The 17,303-nt window shown below is 44.8% G+C and overlaps 1 protein-coding gene across 1 annotated transcript in view; it reads right to left on the reverse strand.

Moving 5' to 3' along the window:
- Positions 1-17,303, reverse strand: part of LOC144782059 (alpha-actinin-4) — a 280,125-nt gene that overhangs the window by 16,486 nt on the left and 246,336 nt on the right. Inside the window, exons 13-18 of the mRNA XM_078661201.1 lie at positions 9,699-9,807; positions 9,111-9,251; positions 8,607-8,789; positions 8,323-8,457; positions 400-579; positions 123-269 (exon numbers count right to left, since the gene is read on the reverse strand). Of these exons, the coding sequence (XP_078517327.1) occupies positions 123-269; positions 400-579; positions 8,323-8,457; positions 8,607-8,789; positions 9,111-9,251; positions 9,699-9,807 (895 nt within the window). The remainder of the gene's footprint in view (positions 1-122; positions 270-399; positions 580-8,322; positions 8,458-8,606; positions 8,790-9,110; positions 9,252-9,698; positions 9,808-17,303) is intronic.

Below are 17,303 nucleotides of genomic sequence, written 5' to 3' on the forward strand. Positions count from 1 at the left end.
ACCTTCACCCAAGTTTACCCATCATCAAGCAAGTTAATAAAGATACAAATCTTCTAAAACAATAAAGGCTCCCCACCACCACCCGAGCCTTGACTTTGCTATGCACTTTCATTTTCATTTACCTTATCAAAGTGATTGAATGAGACGCGGAACTCATGCATTTGCTCCTGGCTAATTCCTTTGGCGTCGCGGGTCAATATCTGATTTTCCACCTCATTGATGGTCCGAGCAACAGTTGTAAGAAGATGCTCCCAACCGACACGGATATGCTAAAAGTTAAAAAAATTAGAAAATTAATACTACATTAGTCAAAATATAATGGTACTGTTCACTGTCTTCGCTCAGTCTCCTTCCTTGCCACAAAAGCACAATATAAACCATCTTTCCTCCAAGATTTACCTCCATGGTGTAGTTGGTATGTTTGTTATCGAATATCAGGGCCTCCTGGATAAGCTGGTGTTGCTGCTCCAATTTGTCAATGTTGGGTTTGTAGTCTATAATTCTTTGTTCATACTGTTTAAGATTGTTCAACTGATCCTCCAGAGTGCCATTCATCTCAATGGCAATACGACCAATCTCCTGAAAGAAACACACCACATTCGTCAAAGGAGAGACTAGTTCACAAAAACAGATGCTACAACAAAAACTTTTTAAAAGAATGTCATGGAATACATTCATTACAATGCATAATTAAGGCTAAGTCAAGAATTAACATGGAAAGTACTGTGAACAGTGAACAGGCCAACAGCAAGGTAGAAGCGTTCTGCAAGTCATCCCATGGGCAGATTACCCATCTAAGAAATATCCTCTACTGGGAAAGCTCTAGGAAGCTAGCCTTTATACATTTGCACTCTCACTAAAAACCTCTGCTTTCCATAATATTTTGGGATTTATACAGAGGGAAAGTAGCTTAGTCTTAAAGTGATTTACACTTGTGCTTATACAAGTCTGCCGCATTTGAACAAGTTACTTTGAGTAACTATTTGTAGCAGATATTCCATATTTAATTCCTCTCCTTTTTAACTCTGGTGCCAGATGGAAACAGGTAATTGCTCCTGCGTGCCAATAGGTGGTGCCATTGGGATCTGTAGTAGCATCGTCCCACCTCCAGAACTTAAGAGAACCAATCTGTTTACAGGTACTACTAATTTGCGCTGAGGTCAGTTCACAAAAAATCATTCCGTACCCTTAGATGCAGTGACAGATTGAAACCATGACTGAGCATAAACTAACATAGAACTTTATTAACACCTAGATGTCCACTCAACAGAATGGGAATGAGTAAGAGAAGTGATCAGTCCAAAGTTAATATTCACTGTTCTGATAGTTAAGTAACAAGCCTGCTGAAACTGGAACATCATCATTGGCAAGGACTGGAGCCCAGCTCTCAACATTCACTGACCCGAACAGAGTAACAGCCTCTCTAAAGCCATCAAAAATTTCAACAATTGGATCACCTTCTGGGCAGACTCCCTGGCCCCCCCCCTCAAACAGAAATACAATATGCTCCAGACCCCAGTCCAGTTTATACACAGAAGAACTCAGATTGAGGAAACTCCACCACAAACAACTGAAGTGCAAATGGAGAATGAGACAGGACAATGCAGACAAAAGCACATTCAAACCAGCCCTAACACGCTACCACCAAATCATCCGGATGCCCACAAGTGCTGCTCTTTCAGATCGCATTGGCACCTGCACCAACAGAAGCAAAGAAAATGTTGCCATTGTAAAAGATTTCACCTCACCATCGACCACTTCTAATCGATCACCCCCTTGCAGGACCTCTGCAGCAATCACTCTCAATGGACATGTGTCAGAGGGCAGGTGCATGGAAAACATGGCGGCTGGCTAACAGCAGGCTGCAGATGAGCTCTGCATCGGGGTTACAGTAAAGAAAGCGTTAGGGCGGAAAAACTGCAAAATGAAATGTTGATCAAAGAAAGAGCAGGGAAAGAAGCTGGGCAAGACTCCTCCCCCCCCCCTCCCCCCCTTCTGTTTTCACAAGAGATACTCACTGGATCCTGTGAGCTCTCTTTGGACTCAACTCGGCTGCGGGGAGTGCAATCCCGGCAGATTTGCCGGCCAACGAGTCCAACACAGAGCGTTGGCCGGGCGCCACGTTTGAGGTGTGTAGAGGTCGGAGGGCACGCCATGTATCTCCTACCTGGAGAGGGATGGTAGATGCTGCAGTAGTGGGAGCAGCGAGGGGCTGTGCTTGCAAGGGGCCTGCTGCTCCTATAGCGTAGCAAAAAACAGAACACTGTCAGTTTCTGGAGGCAGAAGAAACTACGGATCCAGCTCCCAGAGGACAAAGCAGTGGGGTAAGGAGAAATTTAGATTCACTCATCTGGCTGAAGCTTGAACCAGAAGATTCTCCAACTTTGGGTGATGCATCAATAGCCTGGGTCGCAAAAAGGAGGCCTGTCATGCCTCACAATGGGAAAAATCACTGTGGTACAAACACAGCTTTAACCATACTGCTGCTTAGGCATCTGCCAAGGCTTTACTGAAGTGCAGCAAGGGGGCCGAAGTGGAGGGGCCAGCCACAAGATTTCTGTAAGCGAATTAGCTTTGGTCTCAATAGGAATCGACTACAGTTCCATCATCTCCGTGGACAACAACCACAACAAAAGGGATTATTTTGAGGTAGTGAGAACAAGAGTGATAATTGTCCTGTCAGGGGTCAAATGAAGATCCAAAAATAGACCAGAGATGGAGCATTCTGAAGACCTTCAATTGTATCTGAATAGAACAAAAAAATGCCCTATGTACTAAAGCCCGCAGCAGTATTGGCATCACAGCTGTGAAAGCTGTGTCTTAGTAATCTCACAGTCAAACATCAACCGAGATGTAGTTGAGCTCTGCTTCATGTCCTAAACTGGCATGGACTCTGCACAGGCACCTCCAAGGCAGGTGCTACACTGCAGAACCAACATTGCCTTTTGCAAATGTGTAAAGACATGGCCTGGCAACAGCAGTGAGCCAGGCAGAGGCTGAATTGAATCAGTTGGTGTGGGCAGGTTCTGCTAACGGCATGTCTGACCTGGGGCCCAAACAGATCCATAGGGCTCAAAGGTGATCCAGAAATGTAAAGTGTATCGGCTGCAGCGGTCAAAAGGGTTGAGTCAGTCAACTGACATGGTCTGGCCATTAACGTGCCAACTTAGTGAACTCTCTCAAGTGGGAACAGCAAGGGGTAAACTCCCACCTGGTGTTCTTGCACTTATGCTCAAACCGGTCCTTCAATTTCACTGTGAACTTGACTGAGGACAGTGACAGAAGCCGGCCCCTGAAATGCAGCACAACCAAACTAGTTTTTGTGCTCAGTAACATACAGCTTTACCAAACTCTCCCTGATGGCCTTCAAGGAACACTTTATTCATGCTTGGGCATGTGACCCGAGGCAAACGTCATATGGGTCAGTCGCAAATATCTGCATTCTAAAGTAGCGGCATGGTTTGTTGATGCCTGTGGTCTTCAGGTGGGAGCAGGAGAATAGTCCCAAGCACATGGTTTTAGAAAAATTGTTTAAGGGGCTGGTTAGCCAAAGAGTTTGGGAGCATTGCTCTGCACCTGCAAAGGGTGCAGAAGAAAACATCAGCGTGCAGTGGGGATGCCTCTGTATGTCGCTGCACCACCACTTCCAGCGTCCTGTTAATTATAGCCGAGCTCCGGTCCTACAAGCTGTGTTGTTACGAAAACACCCCTTATCAAGAGGATATATACGAACTCTCAGAAATTTAAGTCCCCACTTGTGGTACTTCTACACTTTCGACTAATGGAATAATGCATCAAATAAACGAGTTATTGTCTATACTGATTTACTCTTACATTATCTACGTGCTTTCTTACCAGCTGTTATACCTTCCATATGATAACCATCATCAATGTCACACCATAATAGCCCTGAGGAAATTGCTTCAGATAAAATTAATTTTGGCTGTGCTGCTTCCATCTTAAAACATTATGTCTTCCAGTTAATTACATCATGTGTATCAACACCGAATTATTGTGATTAATGTATTTTGCTGTATGTTTAAGCACTAAGAACCAACATAATACTGAGGGGAACTAATTCAATTCACTAATACTGAAACTAAATAAGTCTTTACTTTCGCAGTTTACTTACTCATATCTCATTGTAGCAGGGGTGTAATACTATGTAATGTTGTCACCTTTTTTGTACTGACTACATCTGTAAGGAGACAAGTGTGGCTATATGCCTTCCACTGCTGCATCTTTGTAAGAGTAACCACCACTTCTGTAGGTGGGATGAAGACACAGTGGAGTCTATTGGAACGTGGGAGCAATTGCTATAAAAAGTTTAAGATCCAGTCTGGTGCCCGGGGTAGTGGGTGAGAAGAATTCAAAAGATGAGGGAATCCGAAGTTAAGAGTATCCGTTAATAAATAGAAAAGGTTACTTAAGGAGTCCAATAGGAAGGTGGGTGTCCTGACCCAGACACTGAATGAGTTTGGCACTATCTACAGTTGAACGTGGACCATGATGTAAAAGACTTCACCCCCTTGCTCCTCCCTCTTTGGACCAAAATCATCAACAGCTTCCTTCAACAAGGTCTCATCCCAGACTCCCTCAAGGTGGGGCAAGTCACACCTATACTCAAGAAACCCACAGCTGACCCGTCTGACCTGAACAACTACCGGCCTATCACCAATATCCCCACCCTGGCCAAACTGCTGGAGAAATGTGTCCAACTCCAACTAACAAAACACATTGACCAATTTGACCTTCTCAACACTCACCAATCAGGCTTCCGAGCGAAACATAGCACGGAAACAGCTATGACACACATAATTGATGACGCCCTCCAAATCCTTGACCGTAATGATTCCTGTCTCCTCATCCTTCTTGACCTATCGTCAGCTTTTGACACGGTCAAACATGAGAACTTATTGGAGCTGCTAAGCACTAGAATGGGTCTTTCGGGAACTGTTCTCAAATGGTTTTCTTCTTTCCTTCATAACCGGTCGCAGAAGTTCAAGATCGACAATGTGCTATCTAAACCAGTGCCTGCAGATCTAGGTGTCCCACAAGGATCCTCCCTCTCCCCCACACTGTTCAACCTCGTCATGGAACCACTCGCCACCTTGCTCCAAGCATCCAATGTTCAATTCCATATGTACGCCGATGACACACAACTTTACCTAAAGCTACAATCCCCGGAAGATATCAAACTACTGAATTCCACACTTAGCAACACTCAATCCTGGTAGGCCGTTAATCACCTCAAAATAAATGCGCTGAAAACTGAGTTCCTACTCATCTCACCCCCGGCGAAAACTTCCACCACCCAAACGTGGCTCAATAACCTAACTGCACTCAATGTCCAACCTACTATCGTGGACTCAGCGAAATCCCTAGGCATCACAGTTGACGCCAAGCTCAACATGCAACAGCACGTTAGCATAGCCACAAAAGGGGCTAATTTCCAAATCAACACACTGAGGAAACTCAAACCCTTCCTCCCTGCCAAAGACTTCCAAACTGCTGTACAAGCTTTAGTCATCCCTCGCATAGACTACGGAATTGTGGCCCTCAGCGGACTCCCGCTATCCACAACAGCACCCCTAAGAGCCTCCCTGAACGCTGCCGCGAGACTCATTACTGGCTCAAGAAAACATTCGCATATTTCCCCAGACTTAAAATCTCTAAAATGGCTGCCTTTTGAAGCCAGAATACAGCTAAAAATTGCAATAATGACACACTCGGCCGTGCACCACAAAGCACCCAACTACCTCGCGCAAAAGTTGTCTATATCAGGAGGGTCGAGATCCAATCGTAGTACAAAAAATCTACTTCTGAAACCTAGTAGATTCCGGAAAGAAAAAACATACAAGCGCTCCTTCTCAGGAATGGCACCCAGGATCTGGAATGCGCTCCCTCCGGAAACGAGGCTTATCTCCTCCACTGCACTCTTCAAGAAAGAGGTGAAGAGAATCCTTCTGGCCAAGATCTCCTGAACCTTACAGAGACTGGAACTGAGTCTCTGCATCGCGCTGTATCACTGATCACCCTGCCCTTTGGCACTATCCTCCTACCTAGGGGGTCACTACTACGCTACTCTCTTTCTAACGACCAATATATGCTACTCTTTGCTGTATTTATATTACTTGTTTACCTGACTGTATTTTGATAGGTTTTGATATGTTTCTGTACATTATTATTATCTTCTATGTTTAGTGACTACTATATTGCTCCCATTATCTTGTTCATTCCTGTTGCCCTTGCCCCTGTCTCTGTGAAGCGCTCTGATATCTGTAAGGATCTTGTTCGCGCTATATAAAACTTTGAATAAAATAAAATAAATAATAAATCAGTGTTACTTCCAATGGGCTTGCTATGACGGGCATGTAGCTTGGGTCTACCCGGAAATGCCTTTTCCTTAAAAGTCTGACCTTTTGGCAATAGGGAATACATACTGCACACAGATGCAGGATGGCATGCAGGCAAAAATGAAGGCTGCAAACCAAAACACTGAAATATTACATTCCCTTTTGTTCTTTCAAGCGACATGTCGCTGGCTACATGAACAGTCTTTTCAAGATGACTGTCTTTCAGTGCTCTTGCACACCATGCTGTCACGCATCTTTAAAGTAGCTGGACAGGACATTGACTGTGCTTGCATGGGGACATAAGAGGAGATGGGTAAAAATGGGCACGCTCACAGTGGTCTAAAGAGGGCGAGTTACAGGTTACTTAAAAGACAGCTGACGCTGTAAGCCTGTTTACCGAGTAGATCTATGTTTAAAACCAGAGCAGACTGTTAAAAAAAAAAAGCCTTAATTAGCACCACTACTATCCAAAAGAAAAGTAGTTTTTCGCCACATGTCAAGTGAGGTACTCAGACTCAAGAGTGGATCAGAATGACAACTTGGAGTACTGGTGAATGTACACACAAGATCTGCTGTATACTCCTAAGGAACAACACCCCTTTCCGTTTAGCAGCCGGGCTCAATATGGATGTCGCAATACTAAAAGAATGACTATTTAGCGGTCTCCATTAACCTGCCAGCAGCATCATGTGCTCAGTTATGTAATGCTGGAAGGCATTTCAATTGTGAGAAAATCACTGATTACGTTGCACAATTATTAGAATGACAAAACTGACAAATGCATTTATTTTATTTTTTATAAACACCTAAGAAGTGTACTGGTGCAAGCACAACTCAAAAACATTGGCTGGTTTAAAAACTCTTGCAAACATGAATTCCTTTTTTCAATATTGTAAAAAGATGACATTTGTCTTCTATAGCCTTCTCACCAACACACAAAAGTGTGAGAAGTGCCCATCTCTGTGTACTCCCACCGGTTCTCCCGAAAGTGTGGGAATTCAAGCAATTAAATGTATTCAATGAGCTCCGCCTATTTACTACTATTAGTACTAGGACAATTTTGGAGGATACTGCAGCTAAAATGCCAGTGTGAAGCATCCGTCCTCGGAGTTCAGTTATTAATCTCTGGGCACAAGGAACAAATGGCAATAACAAGTATTGTTGACAACTCTCCTGAAGATCTCTACCAGGTGGTTCCAGTGTTTGTCTGAAATTTTTCCAAAGATGCCTTTACTTTTGCGCTCAGTTTTTACTCATGCAGGGAAAATGTAAGTTTGTCAAGTAGGCCTTTTTGTTCATTCACCTGGGTTTCATGAGCATCGTAATTCCAAACTGTACAGTTATCCTGGTCTCAGTCATACAAGTCCACTGTTTCTTTGAGACCACCACCAGGACCGTTGGAAAAATGGACTGAAACCATTTCCTCACTGTGTATACCGCAAGGGGTCCAATGTCTTCAAGTGTTGGGATCGGAAGCATCATGGGAAGGGACCTCTGCCTCCATCCATCCCACCAAATGAAATGCATTATAAAAGCACTGGGTGTCAACCAAGGAAGGGATTATAGAACGCCATTCCCCATTAGGCTCCAGAGTCCCTGCTTATTGTGAGAGGCCCATAGATTGAAGTGCTACATGAATTCCACTTTCACAATACAGGAATAAATACAGTGGCTCATCACCCGAAGAGCAAGCATCCCCTTACAGTCCGGACTGGCCATAAGAACCACACGCGTCATAAGGCACTATGTTGTGCTTTATGTAGTTTCTTTCTTAATGGCATTTATCTCATAACTTTCAATTGTGGTTTAGGGTCCAACTAGTAAAAAAAAAACTTTTTAAGTGCCAGTCTGAGAAATGCAGCACATATTACGTTGATGAAAAGCTGTTCAAATAGCAGTTCCAGTGGGCGACTTGCAGCAGTATCAGAAAGACAGTTGTAAGATGATGAGTCAGCATAATGCTTACCTCCATTTTGGTCTGTATCCACGGCCCCACAACATTAGCCTGCTTTGCAAACTGCAAGCGCAGGTGCTCATTCGATTGTTGCTTGTCCTGTTCACTCTGCAGTGCGCCATCACGCTTTGGCACCAACTGCTCGACCTGTACATACAAAAATATACATGTAATCAAAGGCCGGATGAAGACATTAGCCATTTTAATGAACACCACTACATTGACATGAACCAACCCTGTTCACAAACTGCACTCATTCTACAAAGCACTTAATATAAATAAAGCACTATTAGTACCTTTTCCCACTTGGAGTTGATAGATTGTGGAGTAATTGAGGTGTATGGATTTCCACTGGAAAGTTTGATGTTATTGTAGTCGGCAATCTTCTGAGCCTCATTCTGGATGCCTAGGATTGCTTCTCTTTCCTTGTCGGCATCGGGCAGCGTGGACTTAAATTGTTCATGTGCTGCAATTAGACCCTTTTGTAGAAAAAAACATGATAAATAAAAATGCTATTATAACTCCGATAAAATATGTCCACTTTGCATTACTTACCTACATTTCCACACAAGCTCCTGGCGACAGTGCAAGAAAATATCAGAGGTAAACAGCCTAAAGTGGCCCAGAAAAATGTAGCCATTTTTTTGCCATTCAAAGCACCTACCCAAGATTATTTATTCAATATCTGGAAACCAATGCTTAGTCCTTGCATAATTATAACCAATTAAACATACAAGAGCATTCATGAAATCATTGTTTGGGTTTCTCCTATGCCTGCTGTTAAGCTCTTAACAACATACCTCAATCTCTTCAATGGTATGGACAATGAACATGTCTTGTAGATCTTCCATGGCTCCCTCCATCCAGTTGTTGAAAGGTGCTGCCCTTTTAGCATATTCAAGATACAGCTGGTCTATCGTTTCGAGCTGTTTCTCTGTTTTCTGTGAAAAAATAGATTGAGATAAGGCTAGAACAAACACTTTCCTCATTGCATACAATGAAAATAATGCCGCATTGGCTAACCAGCTAGGTTGCCCCTAGATACTTTACAAGCATCCTGACCAATTAGGGTACAGGTAGTTGGTGATATAAGATTATTAGAGTGGTGCCTGAGGAGATAAAAAAAATACAAGCATGGACTCATGGTAGTCGTCCAAGAGTGATGTCTTAGGTCTTCAAGCGGACCTAAGATATGGATTATTTGGACTTTTTGAGAGTGGGGCCTGCGCTAGTAATGGAGTCTAGCATAAACATGCCATATTGGCAGGTAAGACTGCCAAACGGGGCAAAGCAAAGGTTTACAAATCAACAAATAAAGCAGCAATTGCCTGGCAACATTAGCTATTTTGAGCTATGCTTCAATATGTAGATACAGAAAGTCTACTCACTTCCAGTGACTCTCTCCTAGTGTGGGTCAATGATCCCAGCAAGTCCCACTGGTCACAAATCTTCTGGCATCGAGTGTTGACGCTAGGGGAATCGTAGTAATCCAGCTCACTGCAAGACAAAAGTAGCCAATAGGTCATTAAGAGCCAGAGAGGAAGCATTTAGTCTGCTCTAGCATGATCTTCACTTTTCGACTTAACAAGTAGTAGGTTTATTTCAACGACTGGAAATTTTTTATTGTTACAACTTTAGCATTCTATCGCAGGAGGTTACGCTCATTTAATTCATTTTGTGCAAGTGTCAGTCTAAATCTTACTAATATATATTTTACTCTTCATTTATACCACTGAAATATGGCTCAATGAGTAGTGGCAACAAAGCACTCAAAATTGTTCTCATTAGGACGTTCTGGTAATTATAGGCCATCTGATGATATGAAGTTAAAGAATTTGAGTGCAACTTTCAAGGAACGTCTCTGGTGGTAAACCAAACAGCTGAAACTGGACCCAGGGCAGTTTTCTTGGCAATATAAAGAGAAACTGAATAAACTGACCCCATGCATATTTGCTTATGAAAAGAGACATTGCAGGGAAATAGGTGTGAGAAGTTGGCCTGGTATATGATGTTCACTATTCTAGTGAGCACCTTGCACCAGTCCAAACAACCCTTATGGTGATTGGTTGTAAGTCAACCTTATAGACAAGCTATCCTAGTGGTAGCATGGCCAAAAGCAGTCTTAGGCTAAACTCGAGAGGGCATGTGAAGCCAGCTGTTTTACCATATGCAATCCCTTTAATACCAAATGAAAGGACACCACACAAGTTCTATATTATAAAATATATGTATTTATTACTAGAATAATCCTCTGTGCTCTTTATGAGGGCAGAAGCACAAGCGTTTAAACAAAGAACTTAATATGATACAATAAGCTGCACAATTTTGGATAAGGCCGGGTGGCCCCTAAAACCATATACTAAATAAGTGGTATAAGAACCACGTCACGAACAATGGTAAGGCCTAGGGCCTTGGGAATCGCTGGGCCTACACTGGAATAACGATTCAGAAAAGGGGGTGGTGATGAACAGAGTGCCTGAATTAAGCAGACCACTCTTACCCAGTCCAAAGATCAGGGCTTGATCCATCACCGTTTTTTAGCTCACTGCACCATCCCAGCTCAGAACTTGGCTGTATGCAAATTAGTCTGTTCCTGTCCCAGTGCATGATGGGAACAGGGCAAACCAAACTACCGAGCCAATTCTTGTACTGGGAAGGAAACAAGCTTCCGGGGACCGGTTTCTGCCATTTCAGGCGTCGTCGGCCCGGCTTGCTTGAATCCTGATGGTGCAATGAGCAAGGGACTCACATCTGAGTATACCCTTCCACGCTTATGGTGGACAAAATGATTCAGAAAAGGGGGTGGTGATGAACAGAGTGCCTGAATTAAGCAGACCACTCTTACCCAGTCCAAAGATCAGGGCTTGATCCATCACCGTTTTTTAGCTCACTGCACCATCCCAGCTCAGAACTTGGCTATATGCAAATTAGTCTGTTCCTGTCCCAGTGCATGATGGGAACAGGGCAAACCAAACTACCAAGCTAATTCTTGTACTGGGAAGGAAACAAGCTTCCGGGGACCGGTTTCTGCCATTTCAGGCGTCGTCGGCCCGGCTTGCTTGAATCCTGATGGTGCAATGAGCAAGGGACTCACATCTGAGTATACCCTTCCACGCTTATGGTGGACAAAATGATTCAGAAAAGGGGGTGGTGATGAACAGAGTGCCTGAATTAAGCAGACCACTCTTACCCAGTCCAAAGATCAGGGCTTGATCCATCACCGTTTTTTAGCTCACTGCACCATCCCAGCTCAGAACTTGGCTATATGCAAATTAGTCTGTTCCTGTCCCAGTGCATGATGGGAACAGGGCAAACCAAACTACCAAGCTAATTCTTGTACTGGGAAGGAAACAAGCTTCCGGGGACCGGTTTCTGCCATTTCAGGCGTCGTCGGCCCGGCTTGCTTGAATCCTGATGGTGCAATGAGCAAGGGACTCACATCTGAGCTGGGATGGGGCAGTGAGCTAAATAACGGTGATGGATCAAGCCCTGATCTTTGGACTGGGTAAGAGACACTGGAATAACAGCTGTTAGGAAGCAGGAGGCCCACGAGATGCGTGTGCAAGGTCTAAATGCACATGCGTGCACACATAGAAGTCAATGGTGCGTAAAAGTTTAGAAAGTTAAGAGTTTGGAGACTTCCGACCTGACTAGAACTTAACCACTTAAAACTAGGACACTAGGGATGTAAATCTCTACAGGAGCAACGCAGTACTCGTGTTACCTCACCCACAGGAAGCGGGTGCATAGGTGTTAAAGTGTGTCGGGTTTCGTCGTGGAGTTCTATGGAGCCTTGGAGAAAAGATGCTGCAGGCGACCAGGAGAGAAGAGTCCGGTTGGATCCAAGGGTGGATCGAACATGTAGAGTACCTGAAAGCAGAGGGGACAGAGTCTGGGTCACTAGCCAGTGACCAGAGTGGAACCAGGAAGGAACCAGGCGATGTCAGGCGCAATCAGGTGGTTGTCGCGAAGCTTGTCTCTGCTGCCACGTGGACCAGGAGGTATCGACGATGACCAGGAGCTGGGCACAGACTGTCCCACGAAGGCTCTCGCTGCCGGCGGTGTCGGCTTCCGGATTGGAGTCAACAAGCCTTGGCAAAGGCAACCCACGCAGGAACTGAAGAGGGCTTCTTACTCAGGCCAGCAAGGACTGAGGGGCTTCTCCTTCGCAGGGAAGCAAGGGCCAGTCTGGAGCAACCAGACCAGCAGTGTAGATTTCGGGTTTCGTCGTCACAGAGGCCACTAGCCAACAGGCAAGTGACCGGACAGACGAGTCGAACAGGAAAATGCGAAAGGGCTCCACGCAGCGCTCGGTGAGTGTGGAGGGGCGATCTTCGGTGCAGTTGATGGTCGGGGCTGGGGCTTCTCAATCCCCAATGCACAGCTTCGAGGGTGCCTCGGGGGCTGCACAGGAAGCGTCTCGCAGTCTTTTCAAGATGGCCGGTCCCACGTCTCACGTCGCCTATACTGGTCTCAGCTTAAAAGTGGGGTGACCATAGGAAAGCAGACCGTACTCTCCTACAATAGGCTCCAGAGAGAAACTGGGAATGGGTCATTGCAATAAGATGTGTGCAAACAAAAGCTACTGAATTGAATTCAAGAATTTTGACAGCAAAGATATGGAAAAAGTAAATTAATGGAGGCAATGAATGGGAGAATGAGAAATGTACTGCCAAAACACTAAGGCGTAGATCCCATTGTCAAAAAAAAGGCAGACAACGATAGTATAAAGCATTTTTCTAGACCTCAAAACAGTGGATGTCCTGTCTTTAGCAGGCAGTATATTTTTTGCTGGTTTTTAGGGACTCACTATAGACAGCTTTACATGAAATAAAGAAGATTGCTTCAGTTAAGTCGTACTCAGCCATTAGCTTGTTTGGACAAGGGTGCTTCAGAAGAGAGCTCAGTACGCAGTGGGTCATGTTTTGCAACAGTCCCTGACCACTGCGAGTTTGTACATTTTCATACTGTACTGGTGACTCTTTAAAAGAACCCTTTCTAACATGCATTTTCAGAGAATTGGGGTAGACTGGGCATTATTTGTACCGGGACAGCCTCTGGGAGGCAGGGTTATGGAAGCCTCGTCACTCTCCAGGCCTACACACTGTCCCCTTCACCCTGGGTTTGTTGCAGGACAGGCCGCATGGCCTCCAGGCAACACTATCCTTCATACCCGGCTTTGGCCAGTGCCATCAGTCCTGTATGCCACACGGCGCACTCCTAAAAGGCTGTCTGGTTTAAAATGTCGCAGAGTCAAAAGACAGCAGGTCATGGCGGGTATGCATGACATGCATGATAAATACCGTCGAGGGCCAGCCACTGCACAATTCTTTTCAACTCCTAGACTTTGAAATAGATTTAGAATACATAGGAGCCCGCTATCCCTGTATGAAAACCAGTCTCAATGTTCTTATTACAGTGGGCTTGCGATGTCTATAGTCACCTGTAAGAAGGAAATGATGTAGCTGACTGTAATACGTTATTGTAAAAGGAAGGTCATGCAGGATCATTAGAAATGCAGTTTAAACAAAGCAGTGAAAAGGAAAACTGGTTCATTCATCTGTTTTTTTTATCTCAAAGTAACAGTGATGAGCAGAAACGAGCGATTTATGGCACACGTTTCTTGTTTGTACGCTACAGGTAATTCCAGGGAAAATTAAATATCTCAGCAGTTATATTAAGAATGAGAGCTACATCATTTCTGTGACCTGACTCAGTAACATTAAACAGAGTCTAATATTTTGGGACGAACGATCGGTTTCTTTTACTCCTGTTAGACCTGTGTTAGTGTAAAGCGCCTCCAGCGACATATGTACAAAGTAAATTGGAGCGTTTATTGACTTTGACAAGCATTTTGTAGCATGTTGTAGTGTCACCTACACTGGCCTTCTCAGTGAGAACCACGGGAAAGAGAGAGAATACGGGGTGGACGTAGGCACCACTGCACAGATTTAGAACTATAGAACACGTGCATGGTTCAATGAATTAAAATATACAACAAGGGAGCATAACCATGGAAAAAATAAGGTTCTTTTGTAAATATTTGATTTTGGTCTTGTTCACCTTATTTAATCTAACCCTTTATGCGATTAACAGATTCCATGTAAAATGCACATGCATGTCCTATTATTAACTGTAGTAAGACTTCGACTTCTTCTCTACTTCCTCTGCGGTTGCAGGCCAGCCAGCCGCTTTCAGTGCAATTCTACCCTCTTTAACGTCATACCCAAAAGCTTTCACTTGCATTTGGCGTTCTATATAAAGTTTATTTGAAAAGCCCACTGCAGCAAAAAACTAAAAACTGTTGTTCTTGTACAGTGCATCTATGACCGTGCTTCCCACACTTTTTAAATTACAACCCACTGTTTAGCATGAAAAACTTTTGAGACTCACCCAGCTTTAATGAACATGAGGCGGACAATTTTTTGTTGGAACTAAAGCTTCGTGTGGTAGCGCACTGCTGTTTACAAACGGCACAATTTCCTTTGAAATTGCCACTAAATTTGCTCAGACGTACAGTTTCTGATAAAACTGTACTGCACACAAATGATAATCTGTGTAAATCTGGGTTCAGTGAAGGTTTATCCTATGCTTATCACCTGGAAAAATCGTATCGACTTATTTTAATCCTATCAAAATCTTTGTTTCATACTTCTGAATTACAAAAAGAAGTGCTTCCTTTTTCCTTTCCAACCTACTGAATGAGTTAAGTTAATTTATAGATATTTACATTTTGTGTGCTACAAAAAATTGCATCCTACATCTTTCCCTCTCACACTCTGTACAGCAGCTACACTGTCAAATACTTCACTTTTCTCCACCTACAAAGTGCGAGGACTTTGTAAGCACTAATCCCCACGTTAAAAATATGTATGCAGCAATCTGTCAGAAGACACCCCCTGAATTGAACTCTGTCATAAAAGCGTGGCTAATTGTACAAGGTAAATACAGCATTTAAAGGCATCTTTATTGCTTGGACTTTCACGAGCAACCAAAATGCGGCTCCCGATCTTTTGGGAAACAGTGATTTATGAGGGAGAGAAATGCTTGTGTCTTGAGTCAGTGACAGTCCCTCATGGATTCTAATGTAAACACTCGTCAGGGGGCGGAATGATGCATCAAACTACCAACAGCATGCAATGAGAACACTACTCCTCTGGGTGGAGACAAAGTTCACAACGTATATTTTAAGGAACCGGAAATAGGTAATGCAGACAAAGGTGCTGTCAAAAAAATCTAAATCATCAAGGTCCGCCTAACTAAAAGAAAGGTCTCAAGAGTGGTGAAATGCAATTCATTACAGACGTAAAATACCACGAGCAGTCTGTGGGAAGCCGAATGAGAAGGGAAAGGGTGTGGCGTAACGGCCAGAACTGCCGGCTTTGGAGCTGGGAAATCAGGTTAGAGTCTCGGCTCAACAGCCAGTGATGCTGGGCAAATCACTTCTCCCCGTGCCTAACAAAAATGAATGTGTCCTTGTGTAACGTAACGGGAGGTAATGTAAAGCGCTCCAATACCATCGGGTCGAGTTCTCGCTTTATGAAAAAAAATTTGCAAAAAAAAAAAAAGGAGATTGGATGGAATGGAAAAGGCACCATAACCTGTGTTGTGCGATAATAGAGTGGACGCGAAACACGAGTCCTGAACCCATACAATCCACTCTTGTTCAGCAGGCTCAGGGGGCCGGTGCAGTGCTTAATTTAAGCCGGTGGTTTCCAGGTGCTTGGCACCGGCACTTAAGACAGTCTGCTGCATGCTGGTGCTCTTTGTCTCATTTAGAGACGAGCAGAACAGTCGTTTATTAATTCAATGCACTTTAAAAACAAGCATTGGAAATGCAATAGGTCTCGCAATAACGCGAGTCTGAACTATTAGCATTGTAAATGATAATGCCCTTTATTTTTGCGTTCTGGTTTTTGGAACATAAATAAAAGGCTTTGTCATTTACAAGGCCTATAGCTTAAATTTGCGTTAAAACGAGACCTATTGCATTGCAATGGTGGTGGTGCTGCTGAGTTTTCTCTGAATCTGCACCCTGAATCTGCACCCACAATCTGCACCCACAATGTGTGAGTGGCGTTGCGTGGGTGAGTGGCGTTGCGTGGGTGAGTGGCGTTGCGTGGGTGAGTGGCGTTGCGTGGGTGAGTGGCGTTGCGTGGGTGAGTGGCGTTGCGTGGGTGAGTGGCGTTGCGTGGGTGAGTGGCGTTGCGTGGGTGAGTGGCGTTGCGTGGGTGAGTTGTGTTGCTTGGGTGAGTGGGGTTGCTTGTGTGAGTGGCGTTGCATGTGTGAGTGGCGTTGCATGTGTGAGTGGCGTTAGGTGTGTGAGTGGCGTTAGGTGTGTGAGTGGCGTTAGGTGTGTGAGTGGCGTTAGGTGTGTGAGTGGCGTTAGGTGTGTGAGTGGCGTTAGGTGTGTGAGTGGCATTGCGTGGGTGAGTGGCGTTGCGTGGGTGAGTGGTGTTGCGTGGGTGAGTGGTGTTGCTTGGGTGAGTGGCGTTGCTTGGGTGAGTGGCGTTGCGTGGATGAGTGGTGTTGCGTGGATGAGTGGCGTTGCGTGGATGAGTGGGGTTGCGTGGATGAGTGGGGTTGCGTGGATGAGTTGCGTTGCGTGGGTGAGTGGCGTTGCGTGGGTGAGTGGCGTTGCGTGGGTGAGTGTGGTGTTGCGTGGATGATAGTGGGCTTGCGTGGGTGTGAGTGGCGTTGCGTGTCTGTAAGTGTTGCTGTGTGGGTGAAAGTGGCACAGAGCCTTTGATGTGGCCTGGCGCAGGAGAAATGCTGCTGCTGCTAATTAAATACAAGAGTGGCCGGGAAGCGGCCGGGAAACACAAGTACGGCCGGCCACATAATTAGGGGAGGAGAAGCCGCACAGCACACGCTGGGAGAAGCCCTTTGATGTGCTGTGCAGCCGCGATGCGCGCTCTGTGCTGGGGGAGGGCCATTAGCCTGAACTCGCGGCAAGATCAAACGAAGGGTGGGAGGGACATTGAGGAACAGAT

Source organism: Lissotriton helveticus, chromosome 9 (genome assembly GCF_964261635.1).
Source record: "Lissotriton helveticus chromosome 9, aLisHel1.1, whole genome shotgun sequence".
Classification (NCBI taxonomy): Eukaryota; Metazoa; Chordata; class Amphibia; order Caudata; family Salamandridae; genus Lissotriton; species Lissotriton helveticus.